General features: G+C 37.4%; 1 protein-coding gene across 1 annotated transcript; it reads left to right on the forward strand.

The window, feature by feature from the left end:
• The first annotated feature begins 1,453 nt into the window (after nt 1-1,453).
• KIF27 (kinesin family member 27) lies at nt 1,454-25,432 on the forward strand. The gene is made up of 16 exons (XM_062513216.1): nt 1,454-1,757; nt 3,770-3,970; nt 5,283-6,220; nt 11,438-11,581; nt 14,179-14,385; nt 14,932-15,107; nt 15,516-15,649; nt 16,127-16,282; nt 17,279-17,484; nt 18,345-18,542; nt 18,902-19,015; nt 20,048-20,224; nt 20,861-21,076; nt 22,117-22,323; nt 24,648-24,846; nt 25,287-25,432. The coding sequence occupies exons 1-16, from the start codon at nt 1,460-1,462 to the stop codon at nt 25,430-25,432; spliced, it is 3,717 nt and encodes a 1,238-aa protein (XP_062369200.1). The 5' UTR covers nt 1,454-1,459.
• Nucleotides 25,433-26,870: the final 1,438 nt, after the last annotated feature.

Below are 26,870 nucleotides of genomic sequence, written 5' to 3' on the forward strand. Positions count from 1 at the left end.
TTATTGAACTTCAGTTGTGGATAGCCAAGTCCTCAACCTAAGAGGAATAAAATTCTGTTTGCAGCTGTCAGACAACACTGTTTTAAGCTATTAGTTTTCAGCAAACTTGAAGTTTGGGGGCTTAGCTGATTTCTGTCAGTTCAGTAATACAACTTTCTTGAAGACAATGTGTGTGAGAGCAGGAAGTTCAGCAAACTTTACCTTGTATGACAAAGGTTCTCAGAATTAGCAACACAACAGAAAAGATGTGTGTAGTGATGCCTTAGGTTTTAACTTTTATATTTTTCCAATTCTTTGCTGCTTAGTGTGTAACTCTGAAATTTCATGTTAGGTGTTAGTAAGGTCTCTTAACAGGGTGGTTAGACAAAACAATCCCTTCCTAGCTAGAGAACCAAGGACACCCCTTACCCAAAAAGCATAAACAATTCAAGGGAAAAGGGGGCTAGCCAGGGGGCTGAGACTTCATAGCCTGAGGCTGTGGTTGGACAATTGACCCCAATATGTAGGTGAACCAAAACTTATAAAAGTGTAAAAACTCGTGACCAGGATCCATCTTGGATTCTATTTGGGTATAGCCTCAGCCAGGCTCTTGCACTGCCCAAGGTGTATCCTTTCAGTAAATGCCTATTTTATTCCTTTTGCTCTGTCTAGTCTCTGTTCCCGATCAACCTTTCCAGACATCAGTTTGATCCCATGCAAATTTTTGACTTCTAGTGAAAAACAGCTATAAAGAAAGGTAATCCCTTAAAATTTACAATTGCAATGCTTATGCTTTAAAAATAAATATGCACCAGGCAGTATAAGGAACCATGTATGCTAAAATTATAATTACTAAAAAATAATTATTTATGTCCTTAAAGTTTCGGATGAAAATCAGAGGAATGCTTTACATGTAGTAAATAGATACATTTAAAACCACACTTCTTTGTGCTTGTTGAGTTAAAGGTGTTTGGTGCTTGGTAAGTGGAAGTGAAACATACAACTTTTGGAGAAAAATGTTTTGTTTGACTAATTTGTCTTGCCTATGCAATATGAGTGCAGGAAAATGAGAGGATCCATTGTAACCTGTTGGTTTATCAGCAGTGTTTATTAACTAGCTCTTATGGTATTGTTGCTTTGTATGACTGTTATATTCAAATAGGAAATCAGGCAACTTTCAGACTTAAGTCTGCTAGCTTGGAAATTAAGATATGCAAAATTAATTTATTAATTGATTATATAGTTATTAATAGAACTGTATTTATATCAGGTATTTTTCAATATTGTAATGGTGCTTACATGTTCCTTAGGAAATCTCAATTTTCCACTTCAGGAGATTCCTTCATTTTGTGTTGTACAACATGGAAAACATTTTTTTCTTAGTTGCAGACAATTGTGAATGAGATGAACAGAGCAGCAGTAACAGATTTCTTCTTGACTGTGTGAATACTGAGTGGGAAGTGCAGGAGTGGAGTCTGGCATGGAGGAGATCCCAGTTAAAGTTGCAGTCCGAGTCAGACCTCTGCTTTCCAAAGAAATACTTCATAACCACCAAGTGTGTGTCAGAATAGTCCCAAATGCTAAACAAGTTATCATTGGAAAGGACCATGTCTTCACTTTTGACTTTGTATTTGGCAAAAACTCAACCCAAGAAGAAGTTTACGCTGTTTGCATTAAGCCTCTTCTAGTGTCTCTGACTGAAGGATACAATGCCACAGTGTTTGCATATGGACAAACTGGTTCTGGAAAGACTTACACCATCGGTGGTGACCGCATTGGTAGGTTATAGAAAGGCTTTTTCGTTTTGGGGTTTTTCAATTGGTGAAGGGTTCATTTGTGGAAGTTGAATATTTCTTACATAGCAGACGATACCGCAGAATTTTAAGGACCAAGTAAAAAACCAAAACTTCCAAAATCTATGTGTTAACTAAAATTCTAAAAACTTCTCCATAAATTAGACTATATCAAAATATATTAAAAAAAGCCAATTTGTTAAATGTTCTTTCACATTCCACATTTCAACATACGACTTCCATTAGAACTTTTTTCTGAAATGTAGTGGTTTTGAAAATTTTTGCCAAAAATTTTTGAAAATTCTTTATCTTACCTTGAAAATGTCTTCATTAGGCACTTAATTGTTTGCTTGCTAATTCTGTGTTGTTTTTCTTTGCTTTCTGGGAGCTTTTGAGAGAAATTTCTGTGACGTCAAAGAAATTTATTATTTAATTCTTCCAAATTGATATAAATAGAGTATTGTAAATATCTTGGTAGACTCTTCCTTTGATTTAGAATCATAGGATCACAGAATTATTTAGGTTGGAAAATACTCCTAAGATCAAAAAGTCCAACCATTAACCCTGCATTTCCAGGTCTACAACTAAGACTGTGCTATTGGTTGACCACCAGTGAAGAAACTTTTTCTAATATCCTATCTAAACCCCCCCGTGTGCAATCTGAGGTCATTTCTTCTTGTCCTGTCACTTTTTACCTGGGAGAGGAGACTGATCCCCCATGGTTGCACCCTAATGTCAGGTGGCAGTAGAGAGCAATATGGTCTGTTCCGAGTCTGCTTTTCTCCAGCCTAAAGACCCCCAGCTCTCTCAGCTGCTCCTCACAGGACTTGTGCTCCAGACCCTTCCCCAGCCATGTTGCCTTTCTCTGGACACACTCCTGCCCCAAAATGTCCTTCTTACAGAGATGGGCCCAGAACTGAACACTGCACTCACCAGTGACCTCACCAGGGCCCAGCACAGGGGAAGAACCACTGCCCTGCTCCTGCTGGCCACATTATTGCTGGTGCTGGCCCAGATGCCACTGACTTTCTTGGCCATCTGGGTACACGCTCGCCCTTATCCAGCTGCTGCCAACCAGCACCCAGAGGTCCTTTCTGGCCACATCTTTCCAGCTACTCTGCTCCCGCCCAACCTGTAGTGCTTAAAGGGACTGTTGTGACTCAAGGACAGGACTCCACATGTAGCTTTGTTGAACCTCATATCATTGGCCTGCTTACTGTTGTGTCTTCACTTCTATTCCTTTCACTAGTAGTCATTTCATGCTGCTGTAAGTACCATTGCTAGCTAAATTGCTTTGGTAGTGGATGTCACAGTCTAATGCTGATCATAGCTCTGCAATTGCAGTTTTTTAATTTAATGAATAGATTTACTAAATTAATTGTTAGATGTGAACGACATGTTAGTTTTTTGGTAAAAAAGGGTTCTTGGTATTGTCTCATATGCAAACAGCTTCCATTGTCTTGGATAATGAACACATATTATTAATGGAAGCATTGTCCTATGCTGAATATTAAAAAAAAAAAGAAAAAAGTAGAGTTTGGCACTGATGTTCCATGTCTATGAAAAAACAGGAAATTACTGTTAATGTTGGTCACATATCTTGTCTCATCAAGTTACTGATGACTTTGCTTTATGTAAGTGGAATTCATAGTTTCTCAAGCCCTTGTGATGTCATTGCTGGCCATATTGAGTAAGCATAAAGAAGAAATATGTACTCTGAGGAGTATCGTTTTAAAGCAGAATCCATATTTTTCATAACTTTGATGGCTATAAAATTATGTAATTTAGAACTTAAATTTGGATCCTAGTACTTGATGCAAACAAAAATTCTGACACACACATAAAAAATTACAAAAATCCTTGTGAACAATGAGCTCTTCAGATTCCTTAGTGTGTTGCTTACTAAATATCACAGGCTTCTCTCAAATTTCAGTCTTTGTAATATATGACACAGAATGACTGCAAGTCTCTGACATTTGTGCTTATATTTATTTTAGCATCTCTTGCAGTGGATGAAAGGGGCATAATCCCACGGGCTATTCAGGAATTATTTCATCATATTTCTGAACATCCTAATATTAACTTCCATGTGAAGGTATCCTACATAGAGGTTTACAAAGAAGAACTTCGAGATTTGTTGGATTTGGAGACCTCTGTAAAAGAACTACATATCCGAGAAGATGAGAAGGGAAATACAGGTAGGATTCCAGCTGTTAAATTTGGAGTTTTGGATTTCAGTTTGTGTCCAAATTATTCTTACTTTCTCTTGGAAGTGCTTATTCACTACCAGTGAATAAAAGGGGAAAAAGTTAAAGAATATAAACTCAGTTTCAGAATATAAGCTCAGTTTAGCTGTTTGGAAGCAGGGTGGGGTTGAGATTCCTGTGACCAATATAGATGTTCTATTATATGGATGGAAATGGCAAGAAATGATAAAGTAAATAGACAATTATTGTTTCTGCAAGTTCTGTCTAGAAACAAAATAATGTGTGATTATTCACTTGAATAAATATTTTAATATTAAACCATTGCTTCTTCCTTCAAAATTGCAATTCTTAAGTAAATCGTATTGTACACATCTGCTCCCCTTTTACAATGAAATGAGAGGAAGAGACCATTTCATTAGGAGGTGGGGGAGTAGATATTTTTAGGGGCTTTGAGATTAACACTTGCCCTATAGGTATCCTGTTCCCCATGAAAATGTTAGAAGAATCCACATCAGAGGTATTTTGTTCTGAAAGTATCTAATCTGTTTTCAGTTTAGCTTTTTTTTTCTTTAGATTCTAATTGTTTTGTTTACTCTAGTCTTATACTGTTGTATTAAGCTGTCCTTTTGTCTGTAGCTGGGAGAAAGCACTAGTTTAGCATAAATCTTGCAGACAATATCATTGCTTCAAAAGAATCCCACAATATGTTTTAAATTATTTCTTTTCTTTGGTACAATTGAGTCAGCTTCAGTGAATTGTGCTAGGATGTTGTCCATCTCTCATTAAAAGAAAAATATGATAAAAAATACAATTAGTAAGAATATTTGGTAGAAGTACACTTAACACTTTATTAGATTATTAACAGATACCTGTCCCAAAGGCCCAACTATTTGCACTATTCAGAATTAAAATTATTTTCTTAGTACAGGCTGGGAATATTTTTTACTAAAAACTTCATAGTTTTTTAGTAAATTTTAAAGGTAATGTGTAAATTTTAAAGGTAATGTGTAAATTTTAAAGGTAATGTGCAGTGTGCAATGTGTAAATGAGTTGTGTCTTGTATCTATGATATTGTTTCAAATCTTATGGCACAATACACCCATACCTTAAATATCTGCAGGTTTCAGATGTGTTGTGCCTCATGCTTTTCACATATTGTGTCTTCTGTTTCTATAGCTATATGCTATGACCTCATAATAATGCAGGCTTGTATTTTTCTCTAATACGTTTTTATAGTTATTTTTGCTGAAGAGTTTAGAATTAATTAAATTATTCTTACTTTCACCTGTTTTAATGTTTGAAGTGATTGTCGGTGCTAAGGAATTCCAAGTAGAATGTGCAGATGAAGTGATAAGCCTGCTGGAAAGTGGCAATGCAGCTCGTCACACAGGCACAACACAGATGAATGAGCACTCTAGTCGATCTCATGCCATTTTTACCATCAGTATTCATCAGAAGCAGTCTGCAGAGTATCAGAAAAATACTGATGCTGCACAGGATTCAATCGCTTCAAAGTTTCATTTTGTGGATTTGGCAGGATCAGAGAGGGTAGCAAAGACTGGAAATACTGGTGAACGCTTCAAAGAATCAATTCAGATCAATAGTGGTCTCTTGGCCTTGGGAAATGTCATCAGTGCCCTTGGAGACCCTAAAAGGAAAAGTGTACATATTCCATACAGGGATGCTAAAATCACTCGTATTCTGAAAGATTCCCTTGGAGGAAATGCCAAGACTGTTATGATAACATGTATAAGTCCATCCTCACTGGACTTTGATGAGTCTTTAAGTTCCCTCAAATATGCCAACAGAGCCAAAAATATTAGAAATAAACCAGTAGTAAATTACAACCCAGAAAAAGACCGAATTGATGAAATGGAACTTGAAATCAGATTGCTTCGGGAAGCTTTGCAGAGCCAGCAGGTCAGTAATCAGCATTTACATGATTTAAATGAAGAAAAAACCCGTATCAGTTCACTTGAGGAGCAGCTCGCCCGCCTTCAGGTTCAATATTTCAGTTACAGAAATTGTGTAGATGAAGCCTTTCCCTTTCTGGTTGATTTGAATCATGATGTTAGCTTAAGAAGAAGTCAGCGGGACAGGTTGCAGAGCTGGATCACTCTGGTAGAGAAAGTAAGGAAGGAAGCTCTCACCATCCAGGAAACTGACACAGGGACTGAGACCAGCCCAGTACCACATCACATCACAATTCTTCAGCTGAAGAGGGAGCTAAAGAAATGCCAGGTATTTAACTATAAGCTGTTTATTTAAATGACTAAGTGAAAAAGCAATCTGCCAAAATTTGAACTGAGTTTTGAAAGATGGATAAAATTGTCACATGTACTTAATTTGACAATTAAATTTAATGTACAGTTTTGTATAATTTCATTCAGCTAATCTCTTGGACATAGGTTTATTTTAATGGGTGTTTGAATACACAATCAGTAACAACAGAGATAAGTGAAGTAATGTTATATTTTCTCTAGTCGGTTTCAAGATTGCTCTTGAGGCTGAGCTGTTTTATCTGTTAGATTTTTGGGTTTAGCTATGGTAGTATATTAAGTCTGGCTGGGTTGGAGTTAGTTTTCTGTATAGCATCTCTGAGGGTATTGTGTTTTAGGTTTGTGACCAATACAATTCTAGTAACACTGTAATGTTTTTGCTCTCACTGAACAGTGTTTTGTACAGTGATAGGCCTTTTTTTTTCTGCCTGTGCTCCCCAGTAAATAGATTGGACAGTGCATGAATAGTTGGAGACACAAACATGCAACAAAGCAGATGATCTGCACCAATCAAAGATAGATTTCATACCACATAACGTGATGCTCAGCAACCAAGCAATCAGTAAAAGGGAGAAGGTTTAGGGAGATTAGGTGTATTTTGCCCAGAACTGGTTGAACACTAGTCAGCCTTGGGAGGTGGTGGGCTTTTGTGTCATGTTTTATTTTATTTTATTTCTCTCTTGCACTTCATCATCACTTACTGATCAGTTTCTCTCTTGACCCACAGATTTTCTTACTTTCACTTTCCCTTTGCTTTTCCTCTGTCCTCCTAGGAGATGGGGGTAGGGGGAAGTGAAAAGATAGCTCCGTGTGCTTAGCTACTACTGGGGTAACCCACAACAGTCTGTTCTGGTACTCAACCTGTGGCTCAAGGCTTTCAAGATAATAACGGGTTTGATTAGAGTGTGCTAGATTAAATTTGTAGCTGTTAATACCTGTTTAGTTAAGATGTTGGATAACTGTTTGCAGGTCCTGAAGCTGCATGTTTGCTTAGGATGCTGATTTGTATGTGTCCTTGAATATTTAGATGTTTGATTCCTTTCTAGTTGTACAAACCTCCAAAAATCATTAATGACTATTTCCAGATTTTGCTGTTTTGTTTGCTTTTTATCACCTTGTTTTCCCTTGCTTGGGAGGGCTATGACAAAATCACTGGCCATCAGCCTAATCTGGTACTTGGATCTTACATTGTGGATGTCCCACAATGAACCACCTCATGGATAAAACCAGCAACTATAATTTTCCCCTCTTCTTTTCTGAGAGACATGTTGCGGAGAGAGGGTAAAAAGTGGCACCTATCCCTTCCTCTACTCCAGGACAGTTTTTATTAGCCTTGATGTAGTGGCTTCTGAGTTCCTTCAGTATCCTTATGTTCTGACTGTTCATACCGGTATGTTGTGATCCCAATTTTGGTTATTGTTCATAAGGTTAAACAGCTGTTTGGGGTTGCCACACAGGAACATGCTCTAAGGTGATTTATCTCTGGGGTGTCAGTATATATGGGAGAAGCTGGGCAGAAGCACAGGGCCATTGCTGCCTCTGACAGCTTGTGATTTAATGTCTGAACAGGCTCATTAACCCATCAAACTAATACATCATTTGAAGGGGTGAAGATGAAACACAGTGACTTCTATAGCTGTGTTGGATCTGCCCCATGTATATAAAGTCAGTGACCAGTGCCCTTATAATTGCAAGAGGTTCTAGTCTAAAAGCCCACAAACAGGTTTGTGGTGGTCCGAGACTGAGGTCTCTTGGTATGAGGCCATAGAGACACTAAACCAGAGACCGAATCCTCAACTGTAATAGCTGATCTTGTAATAAAAAAGAAACAGTGAAGCGGAAACAGTAATCAAGTTAGAGAAGCAGCAGCTCCTGCTCAGAGGAGAGAGGAAGAATCAGAACAGGCATCTTGTTCCACAGCAGGATAGAAAAGGAAAGAGACAGAAACCATAAGAGTGGATGATGGTAGTGGAAGCTGGTCCCTATATATGACCTAGCTGCAAGATAATGTGTAAAGATTTTGCCTGACAAGATGAACTAATTGCTACCTGGTTGCTCCGGAGCTGGAATAGTAGGACTAATAGTCTGGAGCTAAAAGGCAGGGAAATCAGCTACCTCATCAGCTGGGATTCTTTGCTAGGGATTGTGAGGTTGACAGAGGGATTAAGAAGAGGGTCAGTCACCTCCAGGTTCCAGAGGTGACTCCTACTGAGCAAGAAGACAAAGACTCTCTTAATGAAGATAATGCCATCTAGTGAGGCATGTGGACTGCCACAGAGGAGTATATTTAATGTTTGAGGGAAATGTTTAAGCCATGAGTGGTAACATTTCAATCTCTGACACCATGGAAGGATTATACAACCATTCTTGTAGCATAGCCTGGGCTCCTGTCCTGAGTGATCACTCTGACCAAAGAGAGCCCACATCAAGGACTAAATAAAGTCAGTGAACATTTAATGGATATTTTACAGGAGTGGCCTATAGACTAAAGGAATTATATCTGTGCATAAGTCAAAGGATGAGAAGGGAAGGAAGGATGTTGAATAAGGTTGCACAACCATAAGGTTGTGGGGCTTGAGCATGACATAAATGGTGTGGAATATGAAGTGGGGGTTGTACTAAGTCTGACTGGGATGGAGTAAATTTTTTTCATAAATGCTCGCAGGGTGCCATGTTTTACATTTCTGTCTAGTACAATGCTGATAAAACACTAGTGCTTTAGGTCTTGCTGCAGAGTGCACAGCATCAAGGGACTGACTGTCTGTGACATCAGTGAAGAGATAGGTGAGTGCATCCAGCGACAAGGAGGAGCACAACCAGGCAGATGACCCAAGTCAACCAAAGAGATATTTCACATCGTATAATGTACTCAGAAACTGAAAGGGAGAGGAGGGGGATTTAGTTATGTTAGTTGTCTTTTTGCGCAGGATCTAGTGGGCATCACTCTACCTTTTGAAGGCAAAGAGTGATTGGTTTTGCATTAATTAACTACCTTTGCATTACTTGTGTTGTTTTCTCTCTTCTTTTACTTCACCTTCAATTACTGAACAACTTCTGCCTTGATCCACAAATTTTCTTTCTTTTACTCTTCCTTGGGACTGGGGGCTTGGAAGTGAGGGAGTGTACTTAGTTGGGGGAAAAAGGAGAGAGAGAAAGAGGGAAAGGAAACTTCCTTTTCTCTTGGAAGTGTGTATTTAATTGCATATCCTCAGCAGTTGTCCTGTGAACTCAGAAACTGTTTTGAATCTTGCAAATATATTACTCTTTCAGAAGTATCACAGATATAGTTACAATATAGATATTTTCAAATATATCAGTGAACTTACAGATAACAGAGGGACTAGATTTTGCAACTTTTGTCTAATATTATCTAATACTATGTCTGTAATGTGCTAGTCTGTCTAATATTATGAAATTACAGTCTCATCTCTTACCTCTTAGTAATTTCCTAAACTGTATTTCCTCAGCTATGGACTCACAAAACTTACTGTATTTATTTTTCCATTGCCATGCCTTTAGCTAACTGAATTTCTAAACTACTTGCAGATTACTTTGTCTAATCACTTTCTAACACTTGCTTTTGTGTTAAACACCAACTTTTGCTTTCTGGAGACATCATACTTCACTATGGGTTTCTACATGAGGTGAAAATTTCAAAGCAACATCTGGTAGTCTTAGCATGCAGATATCCCATAAGGATCCTGGTAGTGCTGATTAGCTGTTTCTTTCACAGCAGATAATAGTCCTAGAGATGACCTATGGGGAGAAGAACTCAGCCTTCTGAGAGCATGTCTTCTAACAGAACTGACACGTGATCAAATAAATAATTATTTTTGGAAACATCCCTGTATACATTTAGGAAGTACATATACTGGATGTGCTGAATTAAAATGTTGACTGTGAACAACAAAATAAAAGACATGCAGATTATTGTACAGTGAAAATAATCTCAAATCAAAATTAATTTTATGACTCAAAACAACTGTAAACTGCTTGGAAACCGAGTGAAGTTCTGATGCCAGATGAGCACCTCAGAAAAACTAATTTGAGTTTGTCATGTGTAGAAGGAGGCATTGCTCCAGTAACTTAGAATTTTGTAACATCAACCCATTTTTAGTTTGCAACCAAACTGATAAACCTATGAATTGTTATCAGGCAATTGCATAAACAAATTTTGTATTTTCTTTGTTCTCAAGCAGTTTAAATCACAGTTTTTTTTCTTTCTTCTTGATTTTCTTCTGTGGCTTGTTTTAAACCTCTGTTTCCCAGGGTTCTCTGTTTTTCTCTGTTTCAAAACCATGTAGAAACTGAGCTTAACTTAGTTTAAACTCACTTCCCCATGTGAGCATGCCATCCACATCCAGGAAGAGATGGTTAGAGAAAGGCTCAAATAGATGAGACCCTACAGGCTCTAGAGCAGGGTTTGCATATAGACAGATTTAATAACTAGTAGTGGACACAATCTTGTCTATACATACACATTTCTTTGCTAGCAGCTATTATTGTATGAATAATGCTATCTTACGTGATATTAAAATGCTGGCATAGTGGATTGGTTGTAGCTAACACCCAAACTCATTCATACATCCACCACCAGGACTCTTGGAGAAAAAACAGGAAGAGCAGGAATGAGAAGGTTTGTGGGTTAAAGTAATATTTCAGTACTTTGTATTTGGCATATTCAGGCTTTCTGGAAGAGTAACAACATTTGCAAGTCTCCATCAATAAGTACAAGTTCATTTACAAGAACATATGAAGAAGCATTCTTGTGGTTTCTTGAAACTGTTACCCAAGTTGCAGATTGAGGACAGCTGTTCGTATGTTTTCATTTGAGAAGTGTATTAATCACAAGATTATGTGATCTTGTAGCTACATGTAACAGCATACTGAAGAGAATAACTGTATTTAATATACAGTTCAGTATATTAGGTTTGGTTATGAGTACATTGTCTCCTTTGGAAGAATGAAACTTGTCAGAACAAAATCAATAGATGAGACAGAAGTGAAGAAATAGCTGCTGGAAACTGCAGATAACCACTTAGACAATTTGCTATACGTACCTCAAGACTTTGCAGCTCTGGTCATGTCTTTTAACAACAAATGAGGTTTTATTTTGATTCTTATTCCAGTTGTAGGACTAATAATGTCCCTTTCACCCCGTTGAACTTTTATTATCTAGCAGGTACTAGTTATGGATGAAGAACTATTTAGCCAGAAGAATCATGAAGTGCAGATACTGCAGAACCAGATAAAGACATTACTACAAGAAAAGAAAGAACTACAGGAATTTTTAAAGAAGGCTCAAGAAACACAAAGATTAGAGGTATTTTTTCACCAGTACACATTTATCTGTATTGAATCATCCTTCTAACGTGAATACATTCAACAGGTCCCTCAATTTTTTTTTTTTACTTAACTACTGGTAAATATTAGGGACATTTTGTTTTAATTGAAGCTATTTTACTGAATGAGTTGGGTTCATCTAGGGAATGTATGACAGGAATGTGATTCCTGGAAATTGTATATGAGCCTAGCTGTGCCAGAAGCCTCCTGCATAACTTGAAGTGAACCATTCATGCTCTCCGTGCCTCCTAAGCATAACACACAACCCTTTCCCCAGATTTGTGCCATTGTTAAGGAGTGTCTTGGAGTGACACATTTCAAGGTCAATAAGATGGCAAATAAAGTAGTTAATATTCTGCTTGTGTTGCCTTACATAAAAGTTATATGAATTTTTAAAAGAGAAGAGCATAACCATGGATACCTAATGCTCTTCTCATTATACTTTTTCTCCTTTTTCATTTTCTTTGCTAATGGCTTGGGGACAGTCAGTGCATGCAAGATATGTAAACTAATCATGACCTTTTTCTTTCTTCTGTCACTTTCTTTCTTTTCTGTCACTTATGGCCAGATTTTTTTTAGCCTGCACAACATAGTATCAACTTATACTGTGAAAATGTTTATATAAACTTTGGAGGATACAAGGTATCTGTCACAGTGTAGATAGAAGGTTATGTCAGTATCAGAGGCAGGAAGGGATCTTGAGAGCATTCTGGCACCATTTTGGCATGTAGTTCACTAAACTGCCACTTCTATTTAAAAACATATGATGTAGGAAGAATTATGAAAAGCAAGTGCTTCTGTCAAATATTTTACATTGTATTCACAGGCATGTGTAATTTAATGATAGATGATAGAATAAGGACTTTTAGAGTAGCAGGTATGAGATATGAGGTAATAAATGTTTATACACATATGCATTTATGCAATGGGTGTTACATTGTGGAGTTGTATGTGCAATTGTATCAGGGACAAGTAGCTTCAAGGTGGATCAGTTGGCTGATACTTCTTCCAAAATGGTGACGAATGTGATATTCATACACATATTCTATTTTCTATGACATAGGAATAATATGTATTGTATTCCAACACAATGTCAACTTGTAAGGCATTGTATATTTGTGTTTGGAAGGAACTTTCAATCTAAGACAACAACATAAAGACTGAATAAAAAAGTATTTCTTGAAGTAGAAGAATGCAGAATGTATCATGAACTGTTTTTCAACTTCCCTACTGTTACTAGGCCAGATTTTAACCATACTTCAAAAATAAACAATAGAGTGATTTGAAAATGCAGAAAATCTTGGCTTTGTGGATGAATCAGTTTAGATAATATTAGTACTTTTAAACGATGTATGGAGAATGATTTAGGAGAAGCAGATAAGGTGTCCAAACTAGCATTATCAACAAACCTGAGACTGGGTGGAATAAAAAGCAGCAAGTGATTCTGGGATCATGTACATGTTTAGTTTATTAATACAAGTAATCTTTAAAGTGGAACTGTTCAAAGTGGAAGAGTAAACCCACATACATGTTTAATTAATAAGACAATAAGTTTAATTTTAAAATGTTTGTTTAATTCTCATTTTATTTCTCCATAAACACACATATAAAACAAGCATGAGCTCCTAATTTTGTCATCCACTTTTCACTAGATGCCTAGATAGGCCAGTGTAACTAAACTGGGTGTGATGGTTTGAAAGTAAACCAGTGTAGAAAATTAAACCCGCACAATTACCTTGAGAGAGATTTCAGGTCAGAGTTACAATTTAATAGAAAGGTTAAAATAAATTTAATGATACACGTTAAAAGTGGATTAGACCCATAGAATCCTGTGGTAGTCCTGTGGAAGTTCTGGTCCTCCTCTGGATTCGTCCAGGGGTGGTGGGGGTCTCAAATTTATATATGGTCAGGTTCAGGGGAGAGTATTCAGTGCCTACCCCACGGCAGACAGTGCACGATGGGAATGATGTAATCCTGTGAGTCCTATGATATTTTTGGGAATCCTTGGTGGTCTACATTGTTACAGCTGTCCACTATGCTGGTGCCATTGAGTCCATCATGGCACATTGGCAGAGATGACCTCCTCAGGATCGGTGGGACTGTGCTGGTGCTTCCCCAGAAGGAGTTAGCACTGCAGAGTAATTTGTGAAGAAAAAACATTCCCATCCTCAGAGGGTTTGGCTCTTCTACCTTATCTCATTTAACACACAGATTGTAGCCTGAGGTGTCAGCTGTGTACTGGGCACCTACAGCAAACAACCCATCAATAATAGTTTGTCAGAAATGGTGTAGAATTACACACCGCATTGGCACTATTTCAGTACTCCAGGACACTGGGGTTTGCTGAACAAAAATCTGCCTAAACTTTACTGGACTGGGGGGGGGGGTGGGGGGTGGGCTGAGACTGATGATATGTCATAGAATTCTCAGTTTGTTACAGAAGTTGCCTATGCCCTGCAGAATAAGTTAGGGTTAGTAGGTGATTTACAAGATTCACGATCTTTGTGAGGAATTAAAAGTCATGAATATGATACAGTACTAAGTTTTACTTCTGCTTTATTTTTTTTTGCCCATGAGACTGAGAAAATGGTGGAACAGCAAATGCTCATTGATCAGCTAAAATTGAAATTAGAGAAGTTTACAGATGTGAAAGCTTTAGATTTCCCAAGTGCTTATGAAGATGGGCCAGGTGTCATGGCATTTGCTAGGAGGCCCTACAGTGTCCCAGTCACAAAAAACCTGGTACGGCCCCTTCACCTGCCTTCAGGGACCAAGATCCAAAAGGTAAGGTCTACCCAAATTTTGCCCCTTCTACTTCGTAATGATTATAGGCCAGTGATTAGACATGACATAATAACATATGGTGGCTTTTTCAGACAGTGCTTAAGTTCCCACTGAAGACTCTAAAAAATTAGTTTTGTAACATTTATTTATGTCACATTTATTTATGTCACAATTATTGAAAATATTTAGGTTTAAAATTCCCACTTACAAGTGTTGTGGCTCTCGTATTTTCATCCCCAGCTAGTTTTCTGGGGGTTTTGAGGGTTCAAGTATGAAACATTATTAAAAAAACAGTTATTATTTTTACCAATATGTTGAGTACATGGAATAATGAATTGCTAACAGTGTCTTCTTTCACGTTTAGAATGACTCCTCTAGGCTTTTGCAAAACCTTTTGTTACAAAGGTATTCAGAGTTATTATAGAAAACCTGTGTGATTTTGCTTACAAGCTCAGGTGGTGAAATATTTTTTAAAATATGAGTAATGAGTTGCTAAACTGTTGGAAGCATATTTACCCATCACTATTTTTGTGTGCTTTTTGACAGGGGTATACAAGTCACCCTGTCTTGTCCCTGGCCCAGATAATGGCAGAATTCCATGTTCGTAGACAGATTGTACTTAGCAAGTTAGAAGATCAAGATAAAGTCCTTCATCACCACCTCTGTGATCAGAGTGATGAAGAGGAAGACAATACAGGCAGTGAAGAGAAAACCTCATATAAGTAATTTTTTGTTATTTTAACTTCTGTTCTTTAATTTTTGTTACAGAAAAATGTATATCAAAGGTAGTATTACTGCCTAGTCCTTCCATGATATGAGACCATCTGTAATGATACTTACAGTAAACCTGAGGGACCAACTGGGCATACTGCAAAAGAAGTTTAATATATGTAGGTTTAGCAAAGATTGTATAATCCTTGCTTGGGGGTCAGAATCTACCTTGAAGATTGGGGGTTTGGTGATGGTGTGTGTGGGAATGGCATGAATGAGAAAGAAGGTGAATAATGAAGAATAAATGCTTTTGTAAGTTTGAGATTCTTCTCTGTTAAGATCATCTGCTTTGCATGATGCTTAAAGAAAGAAAAATCCCTGTGTATTTGCAGAGTAGCATGTTTATCATTCTTCCATAGGCATTCCATGAACCGGACATGGACACAAAATCACACTTCTCTGTGCTTCCTTCCTGATATAAGAGACATGAAATGTCAAGTAGACAAGTCTGGTTTGTCCAATAAATCTGCACTACCAACTGATACAACCACAGGTATAATGGAAGTCATTAGAACAAATCTTACTTCAGTATCAGAATATGCAGTAATTCTTTTGCACACGTAATTAGTTTTCCCAGCAAAATATGTGTATTCTTACAAATTTTTTTTTGTTGTAATTCAATATAAATTTTCCCATTTCTGTTTTTCTTTCCCCTTCTGAAACTGATTTAGTAACCTCTAAGTAATACCTAAAAGCAGTTCACTTATGAAAAAGCTGGTCAGATCTAAATCTTCAGTGCAAATCTTAAGTGCTGCTTCAGTGAAAGAAAATGGATGCTTGAATTGCATACCATCTTTTTTTTTCTTGTTTAGACACATGGCAGAGAAAAATACCTTTCTCTCTTTTCTCCTTTTTTTTTTTGTACTTCATATGGAAGAACTACACACAGTCAATATTGCAGAGCACTAGCTTTTGAATCCAGCATCTATTCCAGATTTTTTAACTCTATTTTCCTTTGGTTTTTTTCAAGGTAAAGAGATTGACAGCCTCCAGAAAATCCATGTTTTTAACATGCAGAAGTTAAAGAATTCAGAGTTGAGACTCGCTGAGGCTGAGCAAAAAATAAGAGAACTTGCACTTACTATCAAAAGGAAAGAGGACCTCATTAAGGAGTTAGTAAGAACAGGTAAATGGCTACTGTAGGGATACTGGACACTGTAAGGAATTAAGATGTTCGTGAACAAGAGAAAAGGCACCGAAAACCTGAAGTCCCTAGTCCTAAGTATGACTTAGTTTTTACATTACTATCTTAATAACCCAAAAATCCATAAATATTGCTAACTGCTTGCCATGATCTCACTGAAAATTTTTATTACAGCCTACTCTACTACTATATGAAGATTATTTGTTAAATATTTTTTGTGTTTTGTTGATTATTGCTTTTATCCAACAGTAGTGTAATTTTTAATGTATGGTCAGTGCTTCTGTTCTCTTTGTAGATGTATTTGTGACATAGTCTTGGGATAGGAGAAAAGATACATCACTGTATCTTGTATATTCTGTAACAGTAGAGAAATGAGATTCAGAAGTGGATGAAGGAAAAAGTCAGTGTCCCTGGTAGCCTACATCCCTTACACATCTGTCCTGATACAGAAAGTAGCCTTGTGATGATAGAAAGAATCTCTTTCCTCAGCCCCTTCAATCACACTCTTCTTTAGGTGATCTGAGAAAGATTCTGTGCTGTCCCAGATTGCCCAAACAGGACAAGTTACAGAGTAGAAACACAATCCAAGATTATTTACCAATTGTTAAACTGGAAGTTGAGTAATAAATAAATGGCATATTTTTCTGGGGAAATAAACTCCAAAACAACCAAACAAAATTATGAAGTACAGGATAGCCATTTTGCCAAAATCTACAGTAGGCAGAAGAATTAAACTCTGACACTCGGGTGGCACTTTATTTGGTGGCATGAGGCGACTCATGAAACATTCAGATATAAGACTCTCCTTATCTCCATTTCAGAGTTAGAAGGGAACTGTAGGGTGCTTTAGTGTTGGAAAATTTATCAGAAATTACTGACTTAGCCAGAAAAAAGTAAGTAAGGTTTCAACTCCAAGAGTATTACATTTCAACTGATTGTCATGTTAATTTTAAACTATTTGTACATGCTGTCTTTAAGGTAAGGATGCTCAGTCTGTAAGCAGGCAGTATTCTTTGAAGATAAGTAAACTGGAGCAAGAAATGGAGCAGGCCAAAAGAGAACTGGCTGAAACGCAAAAGCAGCTTCAGGAGCTGGACAGTAAAGAGCTGAGAGATGTTCCTGAGAAAGTCATGTTACAGAAAGAGTGCCAGAAGAAGATGGAGGCAGCTAAGTTGAAAGTACAGGTATTTCTGATCTGATTATTAAGATTTGCAAATCTCTGTCTCCATGTCTGAACTTTAACACTCTGCTTGTAAAATTCTTACCTGTTTTACACACTGGAAGTTTGTTGGATTGAAGTAGCTAGTGAGAAACTTAATACTATTATAATCAAAGTGCTGTCTAACATCTTCTTGGTTAGCTATGTAAAATACCTTCTTGGTATGTAAGAAGCTAAGAAAGTATTGGGAAATATGAGATGTCCATACATCATTGTATATAGTCCAATAGAAGAACTTATCTAAGAGAGGGTATTACAAATTTACTACCTGCCATAAATAAAATTTATGTTTTATGAAAATACTGTATAAATTATAGCTCTAAGCAAATCCCTGTGATGCTTTGCAATATCAGGCCCAACACAGGTGTATTTGTTTGACACTGACCTTCTATTTTTAAGTTCTTCTGTATCTAAATTAGTATTCTGCATAGGGCCATCTTAGATGTTCTGTGCATCTCAGTCTTAGAATGGTAGGTGAGAAAAGTTCCATACAGAAAGAGATAGTTTGCTTATTGACTTGAGCTCAGGACCAGCATTCCGACACCACCGTGTCTCTGCAAATTTTCCAGAACTGTGGTTTCTGCTATATTTTAGTACTTTCACTGTATTCCCAAGCATGAACTGTACCTTTTTGTGTTGTTTAATTCTGCCTGTTCCAACTTTATCAGGAAGCTCAGAAACTACAGCAATAACAAGTCATTGTTCGGGCAGAAGCTAGTAAATTTTGCTGACCCTAATAATTCAGTGAAACAAAGAATGAACCTGAGTCATATTTTAGTCACAAATTTTCTTGTTCTTAAGCTGAAATTTGACATGAATATTCAGACCTTACAGAAGAAGCAGCAAGATACCAAGAATTTGGCTTCATTATCTAAACAAAGTGAGAGAGAAGCAAGAGAACTTGAGCAGAAGGTGGCTCAGATGAAGCATCAACAATCCCAGATACAGAAGAGACTGTGTGAGGAGAGTGAAAAGAAGAAGCAACTGGAAGCAGAGCTTCAGCAGGACCAGCAACAAATTAAAGTAGGATTCTTCCTGTTTCCCTGTGACAAAGACTAGGATGAATAATTTTTGCCCATGCTTCCCCAGTTAACTACACCATCAGGCTTTCCCTAATTTTCAGTAATGACTTAATGAATTTCTTGATAAATGCACCAAAGAAATTGTCTATACACATTTTACATTAATCTCCATTTTGCCTTTCTCTTTCAGCTTTATTGGGTTTTTTTTTTTTTGTTTTATTACCTGATGTCTAGTTCTGCATTGCAATTTTACAAATAAATTTAGGGTCAGTATTTCAGATTATATCTTGTAGGGACTCTCACATGAAAAGTATTTGAGTGGGTAATGTAGGAAGAATGGTGCTTTTTGTTTGTTCACAGGAACTTCAACTTAAGATGGAGCAACAACAAAAGATCCTCAAACTTAAGGATAAAGAAATTGCTGCTTTTAAAAAAAAGCAAAATACTTCAGTGGGAACTCCACAGAAACTACAGGTAGTTAATCTATTCCAAATATGTGTGACCCCTGAAATAAAAAAAGCCTTTCTTCATCCCTAGTTATCTAGTTTTGTAAACTGTTTGGAAGAAGAATATTCCATCATAGTTTTGTCTTCTTTTCTTTTGCTGTAGCAAAATCTGGGAGTAGAGCCTAGCAGTTCTTGTACTCTGCTCTTTTTGAATGAAAGAAAGGACAACCACCTTTAGTGTCTTTTTTTTTTTTTTCTTTCGGCAGCTTTTGTTGTCTGGTAGGTTTGAGGGTGACCTTGATGTGCTATGTTTTAAGTGTTCCGTGGGTTGTTCAGGCATTTTATTTTGTTTTATTTTTTATACTCTGAAATAAATTACAGTACAGTTTTTGGTTTTGGTTGTTGATAACAGGTTTAGAAAAGTATGTATCCTATGTAGCAGTGCCACCTGCGTTATTTCAGATGTGAACGCTAGAATATGAATTACGCTAAGTCAACCCTAAAGGTGAAAAGAAATTTGAAAGGTTAAATAAGGGAAACTTTTTAGCCTTAACAGGAATATATCCACGTATAAAGTGTGGCTTCAGAATAAATTTATAATGGACCATGCTTGCATGATCAGAGCTGTCCTTTACTGCCTTTTACTCTTTCAACATCATTATTTCTTGTCAATTAGTGTTTATCCACAAAGAGGTGTTTTTTGGCAACGAAATTGCAGTGAGGCTGGGCTAGCTGAATTCTCACAGTTGCTGTGGGTGGGTAGATGACATCTATTTATATAACTAGTTTTAAAAAGATATTCTTCAGAAAATATACTGCATCTGATACAAGTTTCTTTATATGAAATGTAGTAGTGTAACATTGCTGGGGACCCTTTTAATCAGTCCAGTTTCCGTACTATTCTGAGTAAGGATTCTGTTGCAGAGTTAATATTGACACTAGAAATGTTAATGTCTTCTACAGTTTTATCATTAATTCTGAAGAAAGGTGAAACATAATCATAATATTCTGACTCAAAATGTATTGGCTAATGTTATCTGGGTCTCTCTTGAAACTTTAGAAATTAGAACAGCAGAAGAAGTGGCTGGATGAAGAAATGGAAAGAATTCTTCAACAGCACCAACAATTAGCCGAGCTAGAAGAAGATTTAAAGAAAAGAGAAGCCATTATAGCAAAAAAAGAAGCATTATTGCAAGAGAAAAGCCACCTGGAAATCAAGAAACTGAGATCTAGCCAGGTGATTAAAAAAAACCCACAAAACTCACCTCAGTCATAAGGCTAACTGAAAGACTGGTGGTGAGGGAGGGCAGATAAAATAGCGGAGGGTGCTCAAAGGACCTCCTGTGTCTATACCACTGCGATGTAAATATTATGTAGCTTGACCTATTGACATTTAAAATGTAATTAACACAGACAATCATTTTTATTTACTTTTTCTCCCCAAAATTTCAACAAAACAGAAACCAAAACAATTCTGAACTGTGGAATTCTGTTATTGCAGAGCATTAAATGATATGATATCTATTATATATTATTTATGAATATGAATAAGTCCTTCTGCAATCTAGAGAACACAGCAGGGAAATTTTCTACTCTTTCAGTAGAAAGAGTGAATACAAAGTATCATTGTTACCTATAATGATTAGCACCTTTCACTTTTATTATGTACAAAACTGCATGTTGAGCATTGTTGGTTTTGTTTTTTCTTTTCTTTTTTTTTTTAATGCTATCTGTCCACTCAAAGTAAATGAGGTCCCACAGCAAGAAACAAGTAATTTTTTAACTTCAGAATGTGGCAGAATATGACTATTTTTTTCCTGCTGGAAAGGAATATCTCATTTTTATATCTGTGGTTGCTGTGGTGTTTTTTTAGGCTTTAAACAAAGATAGTATGAAATTGTCTACCCGCTTAAGTATGCTGGATCAGGAGTTGTGTGATAAAAGTCTGCAGCTTCAGGACAGCACCACTGAAGACAAGTCAGACATTTTGGAAAAAATTCAGGCTCTCCAAATGGAAAGGAATCAGCTGCTCAGAAGGAGAAATAGTATGGATGAGAAAATGAAAGATGGTAAAGTGTTGTCAACTGAAGTAAGTAAGCAACTCTGAGATAAATACAGGCTTTAGGTATTGTTTGATAATAAAGAATTCCAGTCAGAACCTAAAATGTCTTCAAATATCAGGTAAGCTAGAAATAAGGAGCAGAAGTTGGATACTTTAGTAAATAGCAATTTTAGGATACTTTTATGATAGCACCAATTATGTACTGGTGAATGAAGCTTAAGATCAGAGACATTTAAGTCACAGTGCCTTGCCAAACTCTATTGGTCTAAGAGTCATATAATGAGAAGTTAAGGAACTAGGAGTTGATAAGTTTATCACAGGCAGGTATTTTAATATCAGGATACAGAACAAGCAATGTATCCACATAGTGATGCCCTTTGATTTTTTTTTTTTTTCATAGAATCTTGTGAAAAAGCAAACTTTACCTGAAGGACTACATATTTTCATAGTGAAAATAAGTCATATTACATGGATGGCTCATTACTTGGTGTTGATCAGTATCATTATGTTGAAGATAAAATAAATTCACATAAAATGTAGATTACTATTAGGTCTTGAGAAGCAATATAAAACTATGGCTGAGGTGATAATGTTCCAGAAAGATCTCTACTTGCCTCACTCATCAAAAGCACCTGCCGTGCTTCAGGCATTTCTGCCACTTCCCTACACATGTCGCGGTCACTAAGATCCTTACTGATTGATTGATTGATTAATTCATTAATCCAACAGAAAACTAGTACAACCAAAAATTTAAAAGATAATAACAGAAGTCAAACTGTGGTGAGGATGAGGGAAGGATAAAACGAGAAACATGACTTCTAGTTCTGTGATGAGCCATTTGATCACCCTCTGTATTAGATCACCCTCTGGTTAGAGTGCTACAGCAGGAGAGACAAATGTTTAGATTTGCACTCTACCTCTTATTTTCCCCACTCCACTGTCTGTGCTACAGCTAGTTCATCTTAACATTAAGATTTAGATTCACTCATGAAAATTAAGTTAAAAATGTCCTGAAAGATTAATTCTGAGGTTTTTTTTAAAGATCTCCCTCATGTGTTTCTCTGTAGGAAGAACATATTCTTTTCCAGCTAGAAGAAGGAATTGAAGCCCTTGTAGCTGCAATTGATTACAAGAATGAAAGTATTCATAATCGCCAGCACTTACTTAGGTCATCTTCTCAGAGTCTTTCACAGAGCAAGCATAATGTAATAGGGAAACTAGTTTCCCTGTCTGCTGCTGATCTCAGAGCTATTATCATCAATTACTTCAACAAGGTTTGTTTTGGCTAATTAATAATATTTTATCCCATTTTCTATTACTATTCAAGATATTGAGATGGTGTCAAGAAATAAATTTAAGAAGCTTTTGGTAAACATATCTTCAGATTACATAGATCTGCTATTAAATTATTTTTAATTTTTATGTTAATTTGAATAGGATACTTGTGGGTTAACTTTGTATATCTTGTTTTGATGTCATTAGCTAGAAAGGTGCTGCTAATCTGTAAATTTTCTTGCCCCTTTGCTCAGTGTTCCTGACGTATGGAGAAACAACATGTTTAAATAGTGGTGATGTATTAAAATTCTTCCTGATTGCAGGCTTTCAGAAAGCTTCCTAAATCTCAGGCTGCTATTCCTATTGTCTTTTTCCTATATCCAGTTGTGCTGGTTTAACACAGCGTGGCTTTTAGTGGGGATGAAGGAAGCTACTCAAAGCTTTTACTATGTCCAGCTGAGCCAATCTCTGAAGGCTGTGACAATGGACTTGTCGCTGGCTCAATTAGAGCAGTGGGTAACGCCTCTGGGAATTACATATTTAAGAAGGAAAAACAGCGCGCGTGGCTTTTCCTTTCCGAGGGGTGGTGTGCGCTCCGGCCACATGGGCGCTGCCATCTCAGCATGGCCAGCAGTGAGCTGTGCCTGCCTGGTCACTTCTAGCCTGCCAGGCCACGGACAGAAAGGCAGGGCGGCGGCGGCGGCAGCTTCTCTTTCCCAGCGCGGGCGCAGCCATCTCGGCACAGTCCGCAGCGAACTGTGCCTCTTGGCCGCCCTTAGCCAGCCGTGCTGCGGGCACGAGGGCAGGGACGGCGGCAGTGGCGCCTCCTTTCAGGCGCCCCGCAAGAAGAGAGGCGCTGAATGGTGCCAGCACCGCGGTGGCCAGCGCTGCCCACGCGGCTGCTGGGGAAACTGCGGGGGGCTTGGCGAGCATTTCCTCAATACAGAGCCCAGGCGAGATCAGCCTTTTAGCGCGGCAAAACCCTGTAAGAACTTTTCAATGGATAGAACTTGACAACAAATGAATTTACGGACAAGTTTTCTTTTGAGTCAGAAAAAAAAGTAGCTGACGACACCTGAGGAGAACAGCATGGTTCTCTAGGGTTAGTGAGAGGAAGGGAGAGCTCCAAACGTCAGAGCTGAGATTCTTCTGCAAGCCCTGGTGAGGATTATAATATAACTATTTCCCTGTAATTCATGAAGTGCATAGGGGGATGCAGAGATCCACTCACTGCCCGTGAGAAAAGGTGCTTATAATGGAGGGACTGGATTACAGCTGAAAAGTTGTAATTTAGTGGGAAACTCGAACAGAGGAGAAGATAGAGAGCCCTTACTTCCAAACTAGAACACCTTATCCTTAAAAGACTATACTGCATGAACCGAATGACCCGTACAGAACAGTTCTGGGAAGATAGTTTTGCCCGTGGGAGGGACTCGCGTTACAGCAGGTCGGGCGGGACTGCTACTCGTGAAATCTAGAACAACACTGGAGAAGTTCACAGAGAACTGTCTCCCGTGGAAAGGACCCCATGACATAGCAAGAGACTACTCTCCCTAAATGAACTGAAGAAAGATTTCAAGTGAAAAAACTGACCGAAACTCCCACGCCCACTTTCCCTATACTGTCGGTGGGAAGGAAGGAGGAGCTGGAGGGCGGGGAAAGGGGTTCTAAAGGTTTCATTTTAGTTCTCATTATCTTATTTTAATTCTGTTAATAATTTTTTCATTACACCATTTAAATTTAAGCTTGTTTTGCCCTTAGAGTGCTTCCTCCTGGTCCTTATCTCTACTCGTGAGCCCTTTAGTTTTTCTTTACCCCTCCTCTGCTAAACTAGAGGAGGGGAAAATGAGTGAAGTTTTTTTGTGAGTGCCTGGCTTCTAGTCAATGTCAAACCACGACACCAGTATAAACTGATTTTGCATACACTCTCTTCAGTGTGTGCAGCTATGTGCTTAGGAATCATTCTGACATCTGGAAACATAAATATTGAATGCATTATGACATGGTATCTTTGTGACCTTGTATGAACCTTTGGTAATTTTGTAAAAAAGTTGTCTGTGGGATGCAAGTTGGAAGTTCTTCAGAATCAGAAAGCAATGTTCTTTCAGTTTGAATTTTGCACAAGTATTAAAAAAAATCCACTAGTCCATGTGAAGAAAATATATGCAGTTCAGTTCTGTAGCAGTGGCAAGTCTATCTCTAGTATAAGCCTAATTACTTGTAGAGATCCATTGCTTTTGTATGTTTTAATCTATTAGGCTGAAGGATAAAAGGTTTTTGTAAAACGATTTGATAAATCAAAATAAGTGTGTTTCTTTCTAAGATTGTTGCCCTACGTGAGTCTGAACGAAAATTACAAGTGCAGATTGAAGAACAGGAAATGAAGTCCATACACCAGAAAAACATGATGCGTGAATTAGAATCGGCACTTGAACACATCAGGTTGCAGTGTGACAGGCAGCTGACTCATCAGCGCCAAGAACATGAGAAAAAAATACAGTTTATATTGAATCATTTCAAAGGTATTTTCTTCTTGGGCAGGGATTGTATACCAAATATTTTCTTTGGTCATTAACAAAGAAATACTGTATTCCAACTAACAAAAAAGAATAAGGTTATGAGATATATTTTGGCTGTCACTATGTAAGATGTCAAGGAAGAGACACATGGTGTCCATATGAATGCAAAATTGAATATTTTTTTTAAAGCAGTATCAGAACTATTGTATTTTCATATTGAATTGACAGATATTGAAAAGTTGTAAGGTACCGGTTCTGTTGATCTTGATCTTCTAAATACTGTTGCAACTAAAAGGTGGGGTTGGCACAGCTTTTTGATCTTAGTCCATGTTCATTAAAACATGCACGTGGCAAGCAGAATGCCATCAAGATACTCTGTCTAGGTGGGCATCTTGATTTTTGACACAGATACTTGGTTCTTAAACTAGTTTTATTTCTCCTAGAACAAAATAGTGAAGGTGTTGCAGAAACCCTGAAAGGGTATGAAATAAAAATCCAACAACTGGAGAAAGATTTATTTTTCTATAAGAAAACCAGCAGAGAGCTGAAAAAGAAATTGAAGGGCCTTCTTGGACAGTCATCTGAGTAATTATTGTCGTCCACTAAATGTAAGCATATTATCTGATAATGTTTATGCAATTGTCAGTAGATCATTTGAAGAGTGGTGAACACATAGAAATATGCTGTATAGCTGTAAAAAATAATATTTTTACTGAATTAACTGTTCTTCAGGAATATATTCTACCTTTACCCCCGTTTCAAGTGAGAGACATTTGTTTATAGCTGTAGCAGTGGTGTGCCAGTGAGTGGTTTAAATTCTTGCTCTGTTTTCTCTGGATTCTGACATAATTTCAGCATCTACAACCTCAAACTGTTAACCAATGGTTAAGACAAAGGAATTTTGCTGTCTGAAAGCATCTGAATGGTAATGTAATTCATAACTTCGTTATATGCCATGCATTTGATTTCTTAAAAGCTTCTGGGAGATCATCAGTGAAAAATGCTGCACTTTCAGTTACTTACTTTAGCTACTTACTTACTTAAGTTGAAAGGGAGCATTTATATACTTGAAGAGGAAAAAGGATCTCTATTGCCATTCTATGCTTTGACATAAAAAACCCTAACCAACTGAACAAACAGAAAACTACAACCATTACTACAAGTTTTTAATTGTTCCATGTCCTTCTTGCCAGAATCCAGATGTCCAACAGAGCTATTCACGTGGAGGAGAAAAGAAGGTTCAGTTTCATCACTGTTTCTGTTGTCTCATACCTCTCCATGTCACCACAATACCTCACATGCACAATATAGCCTTCTTGGCCTGTTGGTGTTACTTTGTAAGGCTCAGAAAGACTGGTTCTTTCTCCCAACAGATGCTTTTGTTTCTTTCCACTCAGTGCCAGGCCTTCCTACAGAGAGATGCTGATCACATACTCTCAGAGTGAATTAGGGCTCAGCCCTTTCCCTCTAGGCAAAATAATGAGCCTACAGATTCATTACTATGAAGTACACTATCAACCTGTAAACATGAGTATTCCAAAGACTGGATTATAAATGAGCATGGGAAAGATTATTCTGTGTCTTAATATACAAATAAGCATGAAGTTTAGGATATGTATCTATGTGGGGAAGCACCTATCCTTGGCAAATTGTAGCAGTGGGAAGAAGGGAGAAGACTCCTGTGGGTTTCCAACCTTTTCTAATGCATATATTTGCAAGTTTTATAAGAAATGCTCTGAACTTAGTTACTTTTCTTTCCAATACATTATGAAACATGTTGCTTACAATGCAATAAAACCCTAACTTGTTACTGAGCTTTAGAAATAATAAAATCCCTGTTTGTATGTTGCAGTCAAATTTGTTGAATGTCTTTTGTGTTGTACTAGATAGCTGCTGACTGTTTTTCAATATATTAATAATTTCATATTTGTCACGGTTCAGTTTTTAGACCGTTTACTAGGATACATGATAAGTTAGAATGGTGAGCCTTGTATGAACAGCACCTTTCAGAGGAGAGTAACAGCAAG

Source organism: Cinclus cinclus, chromosome Z, assembly GCF_963662255.1.
Source record: "Cinclus cinclus chromosome Z, bCinCin1.1, whole genome shotgun sequence".
Lineage (NCBI taxonomy): Eukaryota > Metazoa > Chordata > Aves > Passeriformes > Cinclidae > Cinclus > Cinclus cinclus.